Raw genomic sequence first — 16,610 nt, forward strand, 5'->3', positions numbered from 1 at the left:
TATAGATACATACAAATATATAGATAGATATAGAGATATAATACATAGAGTGAGAGAGAGAGCGAGAGAGATCTATATAGACATATAAATATATATCTATACAGATATATAGATATATATCTGTATAGATATATTGATTAAAACTGGCAGCCACTTAAGTACCCAAAAGTATCTCAGCACAAAGGAAATGTTTTTTTTGGTTGTAAACGAAACCAATAAAAACAGTGTCACTTAGAGAGTACATCATTTTATTAACATTCACAATTCATCAGCTGAAATGCTAATGCTAAATACTAATAAAATACCAATCACAAAACAGAATGAACAGAAAAAAAAATAGTGGAATTAAAAACAGTCAGCTGTAGCGTGGAAAGATTAATGATTTGCGTAAGTCAAAAACACAAATCAAAACTAAAACGACAATTAAAAGGGTAGAAGTGACAGGATTACTACTTGAGCTAGATAAGTTAGTAGTGAGGTCCCTTTTTAGGCTCGTCAGTATTGTGATTCAAAGATGCTGGAAGCTTTTTTTTTGTTTTGTTTTGTTTTGTTTAGGCTCAAACACGTGACTCATGTCATATGTTACCCTACATAAAGACAGTATGTATACATAGATTTGTTTTTACACAGTAAAAGTTCGAGAAAAAAAAAAAAAAAGTACTGGTGATTCAAGCTCTGCTGCCAGCATACATTACCCACCAAAATGCAAGCCAAATGGGTGCATTGTTCAGACTCGTACAACTAACACACACATCTGCGTTCAAGCCCACTAGTCCTTACTTGCCACACATCCCACAAGAAAAGCTAAAAAGATGAAACGAAAAGACTTTTCGGCCACAGCAATGGTCAGAACCGTGTCAGTGTACAGTGGCAGTATGAACACATTGTGTCAATAGGTTTAAATGGTGTCCAAACATCTCACAACCACCGCACCACCGCCAAACTTCTACTTTGCCAAAAGCCATCAAAAATCCATAAAAACCTTCTTAAACCAGCTGCACAAACTTCCATATAAGGCTTTCTTCCCGCCTGTACCATATTGAGTGTAGGTGGGGTGCAAGAACAACCCCGTTGCCTCCACCAAAGAAAATCGAAACGCACGTCACGTCGACCTCTCTGGAATGAAACCTAACAGTAAGTAATTAATGGTCGTATGTTAACTGGACAGTGGATCCAAGTGTGTGTGTGTGAGTGTGGGGGTAAAGATTTGGTCCTGCCACTAAGTCTTCAGGTTCAAAGCAATCCAAACTACCGGGCAAGGGGGAACTTCACAGTGAACTCGAGATGTGGTGATGAGATGTTTGTGGTCCAGCACTGAAATCAAGTCCATCCAGAGACCACTTGAGTCCCTCCCTGCAAAAATATGCAACTTTTTCAAATGATTCCACTCAACCCCATCTCCTAATAAGTGCTCCAAAACAACAAGGAGAACCTGGTACATAGCAGCAGAGTATCCATCGAGAGATCCTTCAAGAATTATCTTTTAAATATTATTTAAAATAAAATCCATACGTAAATTATATGACATGCCTGTTGACTGCTCGTCACCTGCTCAATTGATGAGAATGCCAGGAGGGCGTCCTTCCTCCTCTTGAATGTTCTTCAGGTTGTTCTCTTCCTCGTCCACCGTTCTGCGCAGCCGACGACAAAAAGTTGAAGTCACTTTTGGGGATATCGGAAATGAAGACGAGTCGCTTACGTTAGGAAGTCTCTGACGTCTTCCACGGTGAGTTCCCCGGTGGATTCCAAAGTGACGTCAGCACAGCTGAGAGGGGAGCTCAGGGGCGTGTCCGAGAGGGGGGAGGACAGAGAGCTGGGGAGCCCCTCCGTTTGTCCTGCCGAGGGAACGTGGCGAGCTTTGAGTTCAAGTTGTTGAATATTGCAAGCTTCAACGGAGCACAATGGAGAAATATGCCCATGTACTACCTTCAGCCTGTCCTATCTGGCTCTTGAGCGTTCCATTGGCCTGTGGCAGCATCGTCGTGACATCGCTGAGGAAACACATGAATTTTTTTTTTACTTGGAGAGCTTTCTGGTAATTCTTCACTTTCACAAGCAGCCTGAGTGGCGTTCAACTGTGGACAGCCCAAACTAATGTGAGAGATTCCGGGACTAATGACTAGTTTGTTACCTGGTTAGCGAAAGTCGCTCCAGTGCAACAGAACAGAGTGGTTCGATGAAGGCTTTTGCAGACAAGGAGAACCTCTCGTATTCTGACGGGGAGATCAGGTAGAATCCTGCACACAAACAATAATTAGGCAGACGTGCTTGGAATGTTGACAACTACTGTGTGGTGTTTTAATGCCACTTGTTCCTCACCTTGTCCATTTCTGGTAAAGACACATGATGCAATGCCACTGATGTCCTCTTTGCGGATGCAATCGTAGCGCACCTAAAAAACACCACAATGGGGAAGGTGTGATTTTTTTTGTGTGTGTGTGTAAAACAAGTAAGGATAAGGCTTTCAATCTACCTGTGGTCTGAGGCCAGGTATGCTGAAGAGGTGCATGTCGCCCATATTGGTCAGACAGACGAGTGTATGCTCGCTGTAGTCTTCCTGAGCCGTGGAGCTGAAGACCACCAGGGCGACCTTCCTCACCCGGCAGCCCTCATGAGCGGTGAGCTTAAATTTCGTCTTGGCGCTCACTTTAGGGAGAGAGAACACCTACGGCGGAGAAAGAGTGAGGAAAAACACACTTCTTCACTGCACTCTATCTTGGAGTTACCTTTAGTTGTTCTTCTGAGGCGATGAGCACGGAATGAGGATTGGACATATCCGGAGCAATGGAGAGATCCTGCGAGGCTTCGTAAGGCTCCGGTAGAGGTTTGGCGCGCCCATCCAGCACGCTGATGGACACCACGGGAGCTCTGTGCATCAGCTGGATCTCTTTGCCCAACACGGCTTCCACACAAGCGCCGCTCTCGCCGGCGACGCCTCGCTCGGAGCCGCGGCCCGAGCCCACGCCGGGTACGACCAGGGCGTAAGCGTACACGCTGCCCGAGTTGGTGCCCGCCCACAGTGTGGGTCCGTGGTGCGTGCCTGGTAAACACACACAGACAGTGCCATTAAAAAGCAGCAACATTACATTTAATTGAAAAAAAGACGAGAGAGCAAGTGAACATACCGTCACGCAGATAAGTGTCGGCAAAGCACAGACATCGAACAACTCCGGACAGCGAGTCGTCGGCTGATCGAGGTTCGATCCTTCGCTGGATGGGAGCCATTTCTTCGTGCTCGGCAAGGGCGGCGTTAGCCTCTTGGACCTTTGCGGAACACACCGGCAACATGGAAATCAAATTGATGCCATCGTTCGTCTTATGAACCAAGACAGACAAGCACATACCTTGCTGGTGGGCGTGCTGATGGTGCGTTTCTTCCCAGACACCCGACTCTTGCGGATTCGCCTGAAACTCTGCCGTAAGGACTTCTTCAAGGACTTGACCCTCGAGAGAGGACCTTCCATAGCCAGGGAGTCGTTAGGGTGTAAGGTACACCTAAAAGATCGGGCCAAGAGTTAGATTCATACGTAAGGGTATATTTCTACCCGATAGTCATCATACCTGGCCAAGACGGCACTTCTCCTCTGGTAGTCAAAGAGGCCAAAGCCATGACTGGTTCCGAAAGCGATGAGGTTCCATTCGGCGTGCAGCGCCACCGCCGTGACAGAAGCTGGAGGCATGCACTGCACCAGCACCTGAGGCTGAAAGCCCGGAGGGAAAGGAGCGGGTCTGAGGCGCGGCTCCAGTCGGTCGTGGCCCTTCCACGTGAAGCCCTCGCGGTCCTGCAGCAGATCCACCACGGCCACGTCCACCGTGTGATCCGAGCACTCGTCGCTCAGTGCCAGCACAATCACCTGAAGGTGGAGGAAAACACATAAGCCTGCTTAGGAATACCACCGAGGTCTGCTAAAGATCAGCGAGTGGAAGTGTCACACAGTAAAAGTTGAAATATTGAACAGGTCAAACGGCGCACTGCCAACAAAACAGAGCAGTGAAGATGTTTGGATGCAAGCCAAGGATAACACAAAGTTCTCTCAAGTTTCGCACAAAACTACTGTTACACTCAAGAGCAAAATAAAATGTACCTGCCCGGCGGTGCCTGCCACCAACAACTTGTTGCTGTACTTGCATAGGCTGATCTTCTGGATGCCCAGACGGGGGTCGTCGCTATATGGGTCAAAGCAGCCCACCTAGACACAATTAAATAAGTGTCATGAAATACGGTTATTGAGCCATCCATGTGTGTTTGTGTAACAGGCAGGCCAGAAATACAAAAGCACACAGATAGGAACGAGCTGGAATGTAGCTGAAAGTGAGGTAATATGTAACCTCGGGACTTTCAGGAAATAGTTACAAAAAAGGAAACTTTAAACGTGACCCCCCCCCCCCTCCACTGAAATGAACTACTTTGAAACTCTGCAATGTGCAGCAACAATGCTCTCCCCTCCTACGTATTCAGGAAAACACGCATTAATCTGTCTCGTGCATACACACGCTGAATTCCAAGTGAATCTCCTGGAAGTCGGTCGTAGAAAAAGAAGTGGGGTGATGGGTCTGGTTTTCATTACGGAGGTTGGGGGTAGGGTAGGGGGGACTACCCTCTCATCCCATAAGAGGGCCCCCCCATTCCTGAACACGCAGCGCGGTTGCCACAGGTTACGGCAGATAAGCGTGCTTGCGTGGAGGCGTGAGCGTGGGAAGGAAAAGGAATATGAAAAACACACCGCACAGGTGTCGGACATGAAGACACAAAGAGTACATTTCAGATCTGGTCGACAGATTGATAGTCAAACTGAAACTGGACAATGATGTCCAATCACTTCACTCCTCAGGCGGTTCCATTATGACTACTTTTGTATCCAACACAGACATTTAGGAGCACATGTTCTCTTTATAATCATGTTCTAATAACGAGAAAAATATGGCATACACATGAAAGCAATCTGATGAGAAATCAGGCCAGCGAGCACACGTGTTTTGATTCTGCCGATGATGAGGGAAAAGATGACTTGGCGCTTCTCACCTTCCGGAAGGGAGGCCATTCCTCCTCCTGCTGCAGGTCGGGGTCGTCGCCCGGGTCCTGAGGCTCGTCGCAGGGGTCGCAGTCTGTGTGGAAGACGTTGGCCGTGCTCAGTTTGTAGAGCGGCGTGAGGGCGATCCCGGACGCGTCCCAGAAACGCACGGTGCCGTCCTCATGTCTGAAACGGCAATTTTTTTTTTTTTTAAATCATGGCATCTCCCCAAATGCTAATGTGCCCAGATGTCTCCCTTCTTTAGCTCCGAGCGAATCCCGTCTCTGCCAAAAATGCCAAAATGTGGCCGTTTAACGGTTGCCATGGAAACGCAGGAAAAATCTCATCGGGCAAATGTTGCTGAGTGAATATCCTTGAGGCTCCAAGTGAAAAATGTAAACAGTGATTTGTCATGACAGAGGTTGCCATTTGAAATCGCACTAAGCATGTTTGTGCATGTGCAGGTACTCACCCTGTCAAAAGCAGCTCTTGTTGTTTGGGGGGAGGAGCCAAGTTTTTCCCTCCACATATGGGCCAGCGCTTTAAAAACAAAAAAAAATAATGACAACACAGTTTTATAAAAAAAACACAGAATCATAATTTACACCTTATTGTTCAAAATGGTATGTGACCACAAAAAAAAAAAATTGACTCACAGGCATGAGCGTATGAACACACGTGTCCGTAAAGCAGACAAAGAATTGCTCAGTACGAGCTAATGAAAATGTTGTGTTGCGTAATTCAGTTTCTCGAGGGCATATTTACCCTTTGACCCGTGACCAAAAGTGATTGACGTAAATGCTGACTTCTCACCCCGGGCGCGTGTTCGTGGCTCTGCTGCGCTTTGCCAGCATTGATCAGCCTTTCCCACAGCTTGGGAGGGACGCTGGTTATATGACAGGAGCACGTGATGGCCGATGAGTGCAGAGGTGCCAGGTAAGGAGTGGGCATGGTAGGCCAACCGGAGGTCTGGAGGTCAATCACAACCAGCTCCTCTTCAAGTAAGACCACCAGCGCAGAGGGGTCATCAAATTCTACAGAGAGAAGAAGAAGAGGCCATTGAATTTACAATACACCACTTGTAAATGTTTGGCAGTTCCCTGACCTTTCTCTTGCTCAACATTGTGGACCGTAAAGAAGTCAATGACCCGGGAGGTGAAGTCCAGGGTGACGTGGTCTGTGTCCTGCTGAATGGTCAGACAGTGGCGGTCGCCATAGCTGGCTCTGGGCATTCCTCCGCTGTACAATAAAACTGGTGACCTACAATACAGAGGAGTGACTTTATTCATCATCTTCGAAAGCCGTTGAGAACTTTCATCTTGGCGAGTCGGTAGTTCGTGATAATTGTTCTGCCAGGGATATATGAGAACCGGGGACTAATCTATTTTTAAATAAAATTGGATGGAGTACTCACCCAGTCGCTGTTGTCCTCCACAGGATTTTGTTAATAGCTTTGCAGGGAAAAGGCCCTGAAAAGAAAAGAAAAGAAAAGAAAAGCAATTTTTCTCATGTATTATTTTTATTGCTCTTCCACTTTATTTCCTTTTTTTTTCTCCTTTGGTCCAAATCAGTTTGACCCTTCCCTTCTTGTTTGCTCAATGGCATTTCCTGAAAGCTTTATCAGTCACGTCGATGCGTGCCATGTCCCCATTTTGTTGCGGAAAGCATTTTGTGCGGTATTTGTATGCAAATAAAAAAAAGAATTTGCGTTTTAAACTTCTCGTGAATATTTCTCACCGTATGGGATGGTCGAGGACACCGGCTGCTGACCGTTGCAGTCGTCGTTGACAACTGCCCAAACGGAGTAGCCGCCATCGCTATGGGAACTGACGAATAAGTTTCCTGAACATTCCCACACCAGGCTCTCCAGCTGCTGTAAAGGAATTTACATAAAAATGTGTGGCATGATTTAATATTGCTGCAAAGTCCCTGCACTTAGAAATCCTTGTTCCCAAAGAGCGGATTAAAATTAAGTTCAGCAAGTTACGTAATGGTTTCAAACTATTCTGTGAACCTTACTGTGATTGGGGGGGGGGGGGGGCTGAGTTTGCTCTGGTACCTGCTTGCCAAGGAAGAGCTTTTCGATTTGACGGCTGCTCACATCCCACAGGACCACCAGACCTCGGCTGTAGCCAATTAGAATTTTCCCCGCTTGCCGAGGATGCTCCTGAAGAGATTCCACAGGCCCTAATGATTTCCCACATCTGTAGTCTTCTGGCAGGCTGGAAGAAAAAAAAAAGAAAAAAATCGAGTGCCTTGCACTTTTATCTGCAAACTTTCATTGTTAAAATAAAACACATGGACTGATAATTAACATTATCCTAAATATCCCATAATGAAACATAACAGCTCACATTAAGGGCTACTGCCACTGAATCGAGACATTATAAATGACCCAGTAAAAATGAAATTATTTAATTTGCACTTATTCTGCATTACCACCATCTTGATGTGTTTTTTTGATGATTCAATCTAGGTAGTCATGTATGAGCACAAAATACAAATCAGCATAAGGAATTGAATGACCAAGCTAACGCTATTGTGGAAGAGCTAGCCAGGGTTGCTCCTCCATCAACACTACAATGAAGCGAGCTCGATAATAAGCGGGATCCGAGCTGCAAGGCGCTCGCCAACAAGACATTCCTCTGAGGCGACGGCGGAATGTTTTACACGACACACCCTCGAGATGTTGGAGGATTCCCTCGACTACAGGACAGGGAGGCGAGTGGGAGGAAACGGTGGTTGGATCGTGGAGGAGGAAGGAGGACTTTAATCAAAACAATTTGGGAAGAGACAAGAAAACATTGTCGTTCTGAGCTCTTTGCTGGACCCAAACACGGAAAAAGCCAGTATGTCTCCATTTCTATCCATCTATCTTTACCTACAGAGACATCCAGCTGCTTTGCTCAGCTTCAACAAGGAAGATCCTCTCCCGGAAGCATAGAGGGAGAAACTTCCCTAACACAGATTTCCATTGTCTCAAAGTATTTTTAGGGAATCCGGTATCCTGCTAAAAGGACTCGGGGATGAGCCACTGCGAGTCCACGAGTTGTATATTCAGCCGAAACACTTCCCCAACCGGAACACTGCGGCTTGGCAGCTGGTACAAAGCCTCACTGTGTAAAAGCTCCACACATCCTTATCAGGGTCCTCATTAGGCCTCTGTCCTGCCCACTTCCTTCGACGAGGCTGCTTAATGAGGGCTTTGCTGGACCGGGCGGACGCTCACCCAGCACGGAAGCGCTGCAACATCGCCAAAGAAGCAACAAAAGCTGACCCAATAAAAAAAAAGACACGTTGCTACCTCCACCTCCAAAAAAAAAAGACAATATTTGTCATGAGCAAACAGATTAGAAAAAGGTGTCTGTTTGGAGCCTGTTGCTTATTTGCGGAAAAAAATAATAATAATAATTGAAATATAAGCTATTATTGTATTATTTAATCTTACTTTTGAACCAAGTGGTGCTCTGACAAAAATTGGCTTGACATGAAATGTAATGCAACGAGCGAGCGCAATTGTTTTGGGTGTGAATTTGGGAGACGGGGTTACTGTAAGGGCAGATCCAGTGGGATCCAGCGCCAACAGATAATTGTGCATTCCTGAAAAATTGTGTTTATGTGCATGCGCTTTGTCACAATTTGGAATACGGCAACCTTGTACTTTATAGCAGGATTATTTTAAAATAAGACAATTGTTCCAGCAATCTTTTAAAACACCTTTTCTACTTACGATTGTGAACACCATCAATTCAAAACTAAACAAATCCTACTTGGAGTGGCTTTCCATTTGACAAATCCTAATTTATTTCTTCACATTTGCGACAGTCTCACCTCTGTGTGACTTGATCCTGTAGCAATGTTTGGCCATCTTTAAGTGACAGACTGGGCAAATCCAGGAAGTACACACCACCTCCTTCTGTTCCAATACAAAGGAGGTCACATGACCTCAGCAGGAGGAGTACAGTCACTCGAGTGGTACTGGCGAGAAAAAAAGGAGAGGCGAGATGAGTATAGGAACACGGTTGTTACAAAGTACTTGACAACCAGCTGCTTCAGATGCAAGCAAAATAAATACAGAAATGGTCATGATTACCTGCAGCTCTCAATGCCTGGTCTTCCTGGAAGACTGTAGTTATCCACTTCCTGTAGAATGACCACACCATCTCGCTTCACCCCTCCCACCTGCCTGGGAGGTGTGGGAGTCAGCTCCCACAAGTGAATGGTATTATCATCCAAAAGTGAAACCAAGCGGCCCTGGGTCAGACAGAATGACATCGATTACTCCGATCTTATCGATATTCATCACGTGGACTTGAAGAAGACAGTCTGGGTGCTTACCTGTCCTGGCAGGAAGTGAATTTGTATGACCGCAGTTGTGTCGTCGTGGAGACCGGTGAATTCCACGCCAGGAGCTCCATAACTGAGTATATTGTTAAGGAACACGCAAAAAAGTACATTTCTTCTTATTTAATACAGATCTGTCCACTATCATTGGGTAAAACAGCATAATTGGGAGCTGTCAAGCCAATGAAACATACTAGTTAAATGTAATAATAGAGAGGTCATTGGAGCGCCAAAGAAAGCTCATAGCAATTTCCGACAGCGGCTGACGCAAATGTCTAAAATACAAGCGTGCGTATGTAATCAAGAGCAATTTCCATCGGGGTGAATTAAGCACAGAAAAAACAAAAAAGGACGTCAGCGTGTAAAACATTGTTAAATACCAACTGGCAACCTGAAAATAGCCTTAAGATGTCTGCAGACATGCAGACTGTATAATTCAGATTATTTCTCAAAACATCTTCCTCCTTCTTCCACACATGAAAGCGTCTATTGCTTGAATCAGAAATCAAAAAGCAGCTCAGTTTCCAAAAGGTCGGCGACCCCTTGCGAGGAACACTGACACGGCAGCACTTCTAAAAGGAACCGGGCCATTGGTGTCAAATGAATGTCACAGAATACACAAGCGGTTCAGGCCATGCTCGAATAAAGACACACGCAGCGAAGGCGTTATGATCACAAGTGGTTCGTGTACAGTATCACACACCCCAGATGCTTCCTGGCATTAGTGATGATGTCATCAATGGAGCCTCATTTACTATAAACAGTGTAAAGTGTATGTGTTGCACAAGTCAGGAAATACAAAGTGGAACACGTGTGCAGAATAAACCGGTCCGACTGGTCTGCGTGCATTCATGCAACTACACAAATAGACAACATGCCAATTGTTTACAATCTAAACTGACTTCAAAAATGAAACTTCTATTTAATGTGTCATTATGGCCATATAAAAAAAAAAGGGCCTAATTTAATAAATGAAAGGAGCTGCCTGAAAAATAACTTTGGCAAGCACATCAGAGACTTCAAACAATGAAGCCCGATCGTATGTGACAAGTTGGAAATAGTGGTGAGGCGGTAATTAGAAACAATTCTCAAAGGAGAGAGAAAAAACAATTATGAAAGGGCAAGCCAAAAAGTGAAGCAGTTTAAGAGAGAAAAAAAAAAAAACAAAGCGGACAAGAACAGGAGAAGTCTTTGGTGTCTTGTTCACCGTGGCCAACCTGTTGAATGGCACAATGAGTTTCATTCACTTTGCCGGCCCCGAAATGTTAACAATGCACGTCTACGGTAACTCGACAACTCTTTCAGACGTACACATCCATACACGCACTTGGCGAGTGATGCAGAAAGAGTGTTAGCGAGGATAAAGCAATTTCACGGTCTGAATACGGACAAACAGAAGGCATTGTCCTCCGTGCGCGTGCACGCACAGGCGGCACGCCCATCCACAAACACACACACGCACAAGATATGGATGTCAGGAAGGAAAGATGACACCGTATTTTTTTGTTTAAGATGACCACATATCCATACAAAGGATTCTAAAAAGCTCCAAGTTCAAACATGTTTAAATTCAACTGTTATCCGAAAACATTGACTAAGCTTCTTGACAGTCACCCAAACGTTAAAGATGTTTGCTGAATGACGAGCTCCGCTTCAAAACAAGCCAAACAACCTCACCCACCCACTAGAGACGCAATCCTCGTCTAATTTGCATCCGTCGGCCGCAAATGGGATTTCTCGTGTCCCACTTTCCGACGGCGCAACCGATGTAGTTGGCTTTGAAATCGAGAAGCGTTGCGCCATATTTTACAATATGCCATCAATAGCCAATTTTTTACAATTTCCCTGCCCTATTAAAAGCACAAAACCTCAACATGGAAAATACGGAACATGCTCACATCGTTTTATAATCAGTCGAATCACTTTGGCTCGGGTCGCTTATATCGGATTTAATCGATGTGGAGTTTGACCCGGTTCCAAAATTCTGTGGGGAAACATGATCTCACAAGCATAGTGCTTCACTCCTTTTGAGATCTGCGCTGGCTCAGTGTTCTAGCTTACATGTCAGTTTGAAAAGCTGTATTTGCGTTACCTTTTAAATAAATACAAGCTAAAAGACATGCTGCCAATCTGGATTTACCATCGCACTTTTTGGCCTTGATTCAATTACCTTTAATCCAGCGTGTGTGTACGTGTGCCGAGTCGGATGTTCAACTGAAACTCGGAGTGCACCCTCACACAGAAAACATGAAAGCAACGTTTCGATTGTGTAAATATTAACTCATCCACAGGATGTTAGTTACCGATACTACAAGGTGCGTCAATTTTTGCTACACTTCAACCTCATGCGGTTATTTTTTTTTGGGCTAAGCCAAATAATCATCTGAGGTGCTGAGATGCAGATTTTTAAACTCCTCTGGTCAGAGCACTTCATCCCAGGCAACTGCACCGGTTGTCTTGGAAACCAATTCAAAAGCTCCCTTTATTAAGACACGACTTGAGCAACAAAGCTCTTACTCACCATCTACACACAGGGAGGGTTAACCCAGGGCACGCATTCCACGGAAGAAGACGGGAGCCCTCGACATTGTCCCGCTCTCCGAGCCCCACGCTGTGGTCGGAGAAACTTTGGGGTGTAATACGACTCGGCCTTTGTAAACACACACAACGTGAGGGAAGTGAAATACTCCGAGTATGAGAACAAGAGGAGGGAAATGCCAAGTTTACAACGAGGTTAAATATTGTGAGATAGATCTTCTCGGCTGCCAGCTTTCTGACAGCTTTTTTTTCCCAGGTGGGTGCCCCGCATCTGGCGTGTACCGAGTATGCTAGCACGGGTCAAGCCCGTGTCAAAGAGTCTGAGACTATTAAAGGAATGTAAACGCGAGCGATTAAAATAAATATGACAGTTTGAAAACAAAACAGGGTTTAGGGGGCGTGTGAGCCGGGCTAAAAGCTCACGTGACATACTCGATTGTTTTGCTACTACGCCTTGAGTGGCCGGCTGCGTGTTCTCTGCCATATTTTTTATTTGACATGGTTGGTGAAGTGTGTGGTATTAGCTCAAGTCCCTGCGCAAATTCTACTGATTTACGACTATGTTGCTTCATCTGACATGTGGTCTTTTAACGCTAGACCTCAAAAATGCACCTTCGCTAGTTCTCCATGCTTCATGACAGGGCACGGTTGATCCAGTGGAATCCATAAAGATGCTTATTTTTTGGAGCAATCAAAACCCGCAGGTGGGTCATTGACTGACCATCGCATCAAGTCATCAAGTTTTCCAGATTCCCGGCGGGTGCACATTTCCTCAACTTTGTATGCTTTGTAGTCTGCGCTGACTTTCCAGAAATTCCAGCAGCAGCTGGGACTCTTAAAGAATGAGGAAGGCCTGTCTGGGTTTTGCTGTATCAGTCATTTGCGGAAAAAAAAGCGCCCGAGTTATTTTTCCTTCCATCTGTCACTCTCGCGGGGCTCTTCTATTTTGCCGCTATTTATCTGCAATGCTCCGATCCGCCATTTCTCATTCCATCACTCTCTCGCTTGCTCTCCACTTGCCTGGTACTACCAGGCTTGCTCACCCCCCCCCCCCCCCCGCCCTCTCAGGGATTCTAAAAAGCTGCATTTCAAAGAGCTGATTCTCCTGCCTCATGCTCACACACACACACAGAGCTTCCTAGACAATGATAAATGAGTCCATATTGGCCAAAGAAGCGTACAGTTGCCATGCGCGGACAACGGCATGTTGGCGAATCTTCGCTGCGCCTCACACGCTCGCAAAACACGCTCAAAAAGAACCACATGAAGAAACCACACAAGACAAACACTCCGTCGGACCTGTCCCTTCTTTTCAAGCGGATCGTCGAGTAAAATTGCCCACTTTGCAAAGACGAACATGATATACAGAAAATAGTAGACAATTAACCGCAAAACCACCGAGCGAATGGTGCCAGCGTTTTGCCGCCACACAAAGAAAAACACTTCTGTTATGTCAAAAGGAAGGAATTCGGTAGGGTGCGAGAATCCACTCTGCCGCAACCGAAGCCATGCAGTTATGGGATTCTCAAATTCCATAAGCGAAATAGCATTCGGGCTGATTATGTTGTGCTTATTTACCTTTGCGATCCGATATTAATGATTCTACCTGTCCATTTAAACCCTAGAAATCAAGTGGACTAGACCCCCGTCTACCTTTTTTTAATGTGAAGGAAACTCACTTCAAAACACTCCAAATGTATTTAACAGATGCACTTGACAGCTTTCCACTGAATTGTCTCTGACGGCTATTCCCGTCGCGTCAAGTCAACGTGGAGGAAAGGATACACTTTGACGGCTCCTGCCTTTGTGCCGATCGCCATGAGTTGCAACTCGGGGTCGTAGGCCAACGCGCTGGGCTGATGTGGGAATCCATGCTCCACCGTCTGCGAAAGTCACACGGAATGAATACACAGATTTATAACAAGCGACACAAAGCCTCATTTGCGAGGCCTAAAATGTTATTGACATTGAGACACACCCTCCCACGTCTATGTGTTTACACTGTGGCGTTAATAAAGTGTGTGAATGATTCTCAAAAATGGCTTTGTTTGATTCAATCCAAGTCAAAGTTGGCCCTCACGGCCCCCCGACGCAGCAGCTGGGAAAGCTTTGAGTTCTCCAAAGAAGAGACAACATCTTGTCGGACAGGCTGAGCTCTTCATTGACTTTATTTGGAGGGAAGTAAAACATGAACCTTGTGTCGACACGCAAACTCCTGTGGAGAGACCACCTCTGCGTCAGTTGTGGCAGCTGGCGTCCAACCTTAAGCGTGTTTGTTTTCACAGCGCAACCGACGCTTTATGGACCATGGAACATGACAAACAATCGAACAAGACACTTTGAGTAGGAGCACCATAAAGTGATTTCGAGTGCAGCGATATAGTTCATCTCGAAGATCATTTGATCTTTTTGTACGAGCGTTTCGGTTGTCATTAAAGAGAGTGCAAGCGAGGTTGAAATGTTCCTGTTAAACACGGCTTTATAGGTGCTGAAGCAAAGTTTATGAAGGCAAGCATTTCAAATCCAACTCAATTTGACCAGCGTCCCGAAAGATATGTGTTTGACCTTGGAGGTTTCACTCGATTAATAAAGAAAATTGCAAAGTTAAAACTGCATGAGGCTCACAAAAACAAATATATACAAGACTTTTTGAATTATACAAGTGAGGTGAGCGATTTCTGTATTTGAATGTCAATACGTTCGGGCAGCTGTATCGTATGCTCCACTTTACGAGTGACGCACTGTGTATATTGACAACAACTCAGTTTCCAGACTTCTGCAAAACTCTGTTTGTTTTGACACAGCAGATTACCGTGACAGAAATGCCATCTGCATGAAAATGACCGGGAATACAATACAAACTGCTGCAACCCTTTTTGGAAGTGACAATTAGCAGCCTCAAACGATTGCAATTTTTAAAAACACTATCAATTATTGGCATACTTGTCAAAAGTATCTGTATGACGTGACTGTAAAACCAATCAGTGAAAAACAATTCCTCTCTTGCCTCACCTCATACCTCTAATTAGATTTGAATGAGAAACCACCACACCTCACGAAAAACAACCAACGAGAGACAGAAGATACAGCTGACAAGTTGTCGATCATCTCCCTTACACTTTACACTGTAATTAATTCTACAGTCCAAGCAAAAACTTAAATCGTAACGTTCATCGTAATGTTCCGTTACAAAGTCAAACTCCCAATGTAGCAGCTGCAGCTAACATGCTTTACAGTGCTAATGCTAGCTTAGTATTACTACCCACTACTATTTTGTTATGTGCATACTACATATCTTGACTGCAGTTTCATCACATGCCATTATGAATGGCCGTGTTTTACTATAACGCTCGTGCATGTTGGAGAGGGGCGTGGCTTAAGTCAGACACTTAAGGGGGGGCAGGATTAGTTTGAGACTTCATTTAAATCTTGCTTAACGTTTTTTTTTTTTAAACAATGCAAATTCCCTCTTTGAACTTTAGAACATCAAAGTTACTTTTAAAAGTAACCTCAACACTAGTTAATAAGTTTGAGATTACGATAGTGTAAATGCGTTACTAGGTTGCTTTTGATCGGTTTGACTCGGACACAAATAAAATGGCAATAAAACATTATTTGGACTTTGGACATAAGTGTGCATGAGATGACAGTGCGTACAGTTTACCCAACCACTTGTGCACACAAACCCCTGAGGTCTGAACTCACAACAAAACTAAGATGAACTGCGTGTTTTTTGTTTTTTTCATTGATTCTGAGTTGCATACAGTTCAATCTTGCTAATCTGCAATGATAACGAGAATTGTAATCTGGTAGCAATCCTCGAGCCAGTTTCGGTGCTGCGTTCAGTGCGGGCCTTTGACTAATTAACACGCCAAGCAAATAACTAAAGCCAGCCACACAAGTTATCAACAAAAGCCCCTCTGCTTGCAGAACAACACAAACCGCGGTAGTTACTGCTCCATTTGGAAAAAAACCTGTTAAAGCCTCAAAGGCGTCGAAAATGAAAAGCTTGAATACTGGTGAGCCTGACTTGCTCATTTCAACTGAGACTTAAAGATTTTAGCTGTAGTTTGGACATTCAACGTCTCACTCCGCCACTTTACCTTGCTGAAGGCGAAGAGCTCCTGTTTTATCTTCTCCCTCTGCGGGTCGGTACCCTGCCGACGAAATCTAAACTTCATCATTTTCAAGCCAGGCTGGAGGGCACAAGTGATGAGTGCACTGGGTATCACCCGGGCGGCGTTGTTAGACGAAGCTAAACTAGCTTACTAGCTTGCCGGCTAGCCCATGCAGGGTGAGCGTGAGGCTTACGAGGCTGCGACGCAACTGCGGGTGCGGTTCTTCTCTGTTTCTGTCCTTCTGGCTCGACTAGTTTCGGGGAAGGTTTAGACACCGCTCCCCCTTCTCTCGGTTCACACGGAAACCATTGTTGGCAACCAATAGGAGCGAAGAAAGCTGGGGGCAATTACTCAGAGACGCCCATACGGCCAGTGGCACAGCGTGGGGGGTGTTGGATTTGTGTTACGGGACGCACCGGACCGGATTTACGTTCCGTAGACACCCATCAGTGGGGCGGCTATACGGCAAGTCAGGAGATTAAAATCAAGCGCATCATTATCAGAGTCAGCGAAAAAGAATTTGCCTACTTTCTTGATTTCGAAATATTGTTGCATATTCACCACACTTGCATGTTTTATCTTATCACACAGAATGCCC

General features: G+C 45.2%; 1 protein-coding gene across 1 annotated transcript; it reads right to left on the minus strand.

Moving 5' to 3' along the window:
• Nucleotides 1–231: 231 nt before the first annotated feature.
• llgl1 (LLGL scribble cell polarity complex component 1) lies at nt 232–16,320 on the minus strand. The gene is made up of 24 exons (XM_088358107.1): nt 15,998–16,320; nt 13,680–13,777; nt 9,351–9,432; nt 9,106–9,266; nt 8,844–8,990; nt 7,072–7,234; nt 6,750–6,885; nt 6,427–6,481; nt 6,118–6,272; nt 5,826–6,046; nt 5,485–5,552; nt 5,024–5,198; nt 4,086–4,190; nt 3,562–3,854; nt 3,345–3,495; nt 3,126–3,264; nt 2,727–3,040; nt 2,474–2,665; nt 2,320–2,392; nt 2,132–2,237; nt 1,927–1,991; nt 1,700–1,835; nt 1,549–1,631; nt 232–1,353 (listed from the first exon to the last, which is right to left on the minus strand). Exons 1-23 carry the CDS (start codon nt 16,076–16,078, stop codon nt 1,553–1,555), a joined length of 3,195 nt encoding a protein of 1,064 aa, XP_088214233.1. The 5' UTR covers nt 16,079–16,320; the 3' UTR covers nt 232–1,353; nt 1,549–1,552.
• Between the last annotated feature and the right edge of the window lie 290 nt (nt 16,321–16,610).

The sequence above is a fragment of the Syngnathus floridae genome, chromosome 17 (assembly GCF_059516105.1).
Source record: "Syngnathus floridae isolate MCC-2025c chromosome 17, RoL_Sflo_1.0, whole genome shotgun sequence".
Taxonomy (NCBI): domain Eukaryota; kingdom Metazoa; phylum Chordata; class Actinopteri; order Syngnathiformes; family Syngnathidae; genus Syngnathus; species Syngnathus floridae.

Bases quoted from the DNA above. Each gene is read 5' to 3' on its own strand.
- llgl1 (XM_088358107.1), bottom strand. From the start codon at position 16,078: ATGATGAAGTTTAGATTTCGTCGGCAGGGTACCGACCCGCAGAGGGAG. The intron at 6,273-6,426 runs GTGAGTACTCCA...TCTGTATTGTAG, and splicing joins TGGAGGACAACAGCGACTGG to GTCACCAGTTTTATTGTACA. The intron at 2,238-2,319 runs GTGAGGAACAAG...GTTTGTGTGCAG, and splicing joins CTTTACCAGAAATGGACAAG to GATTCTACCTGATCTCCCCG.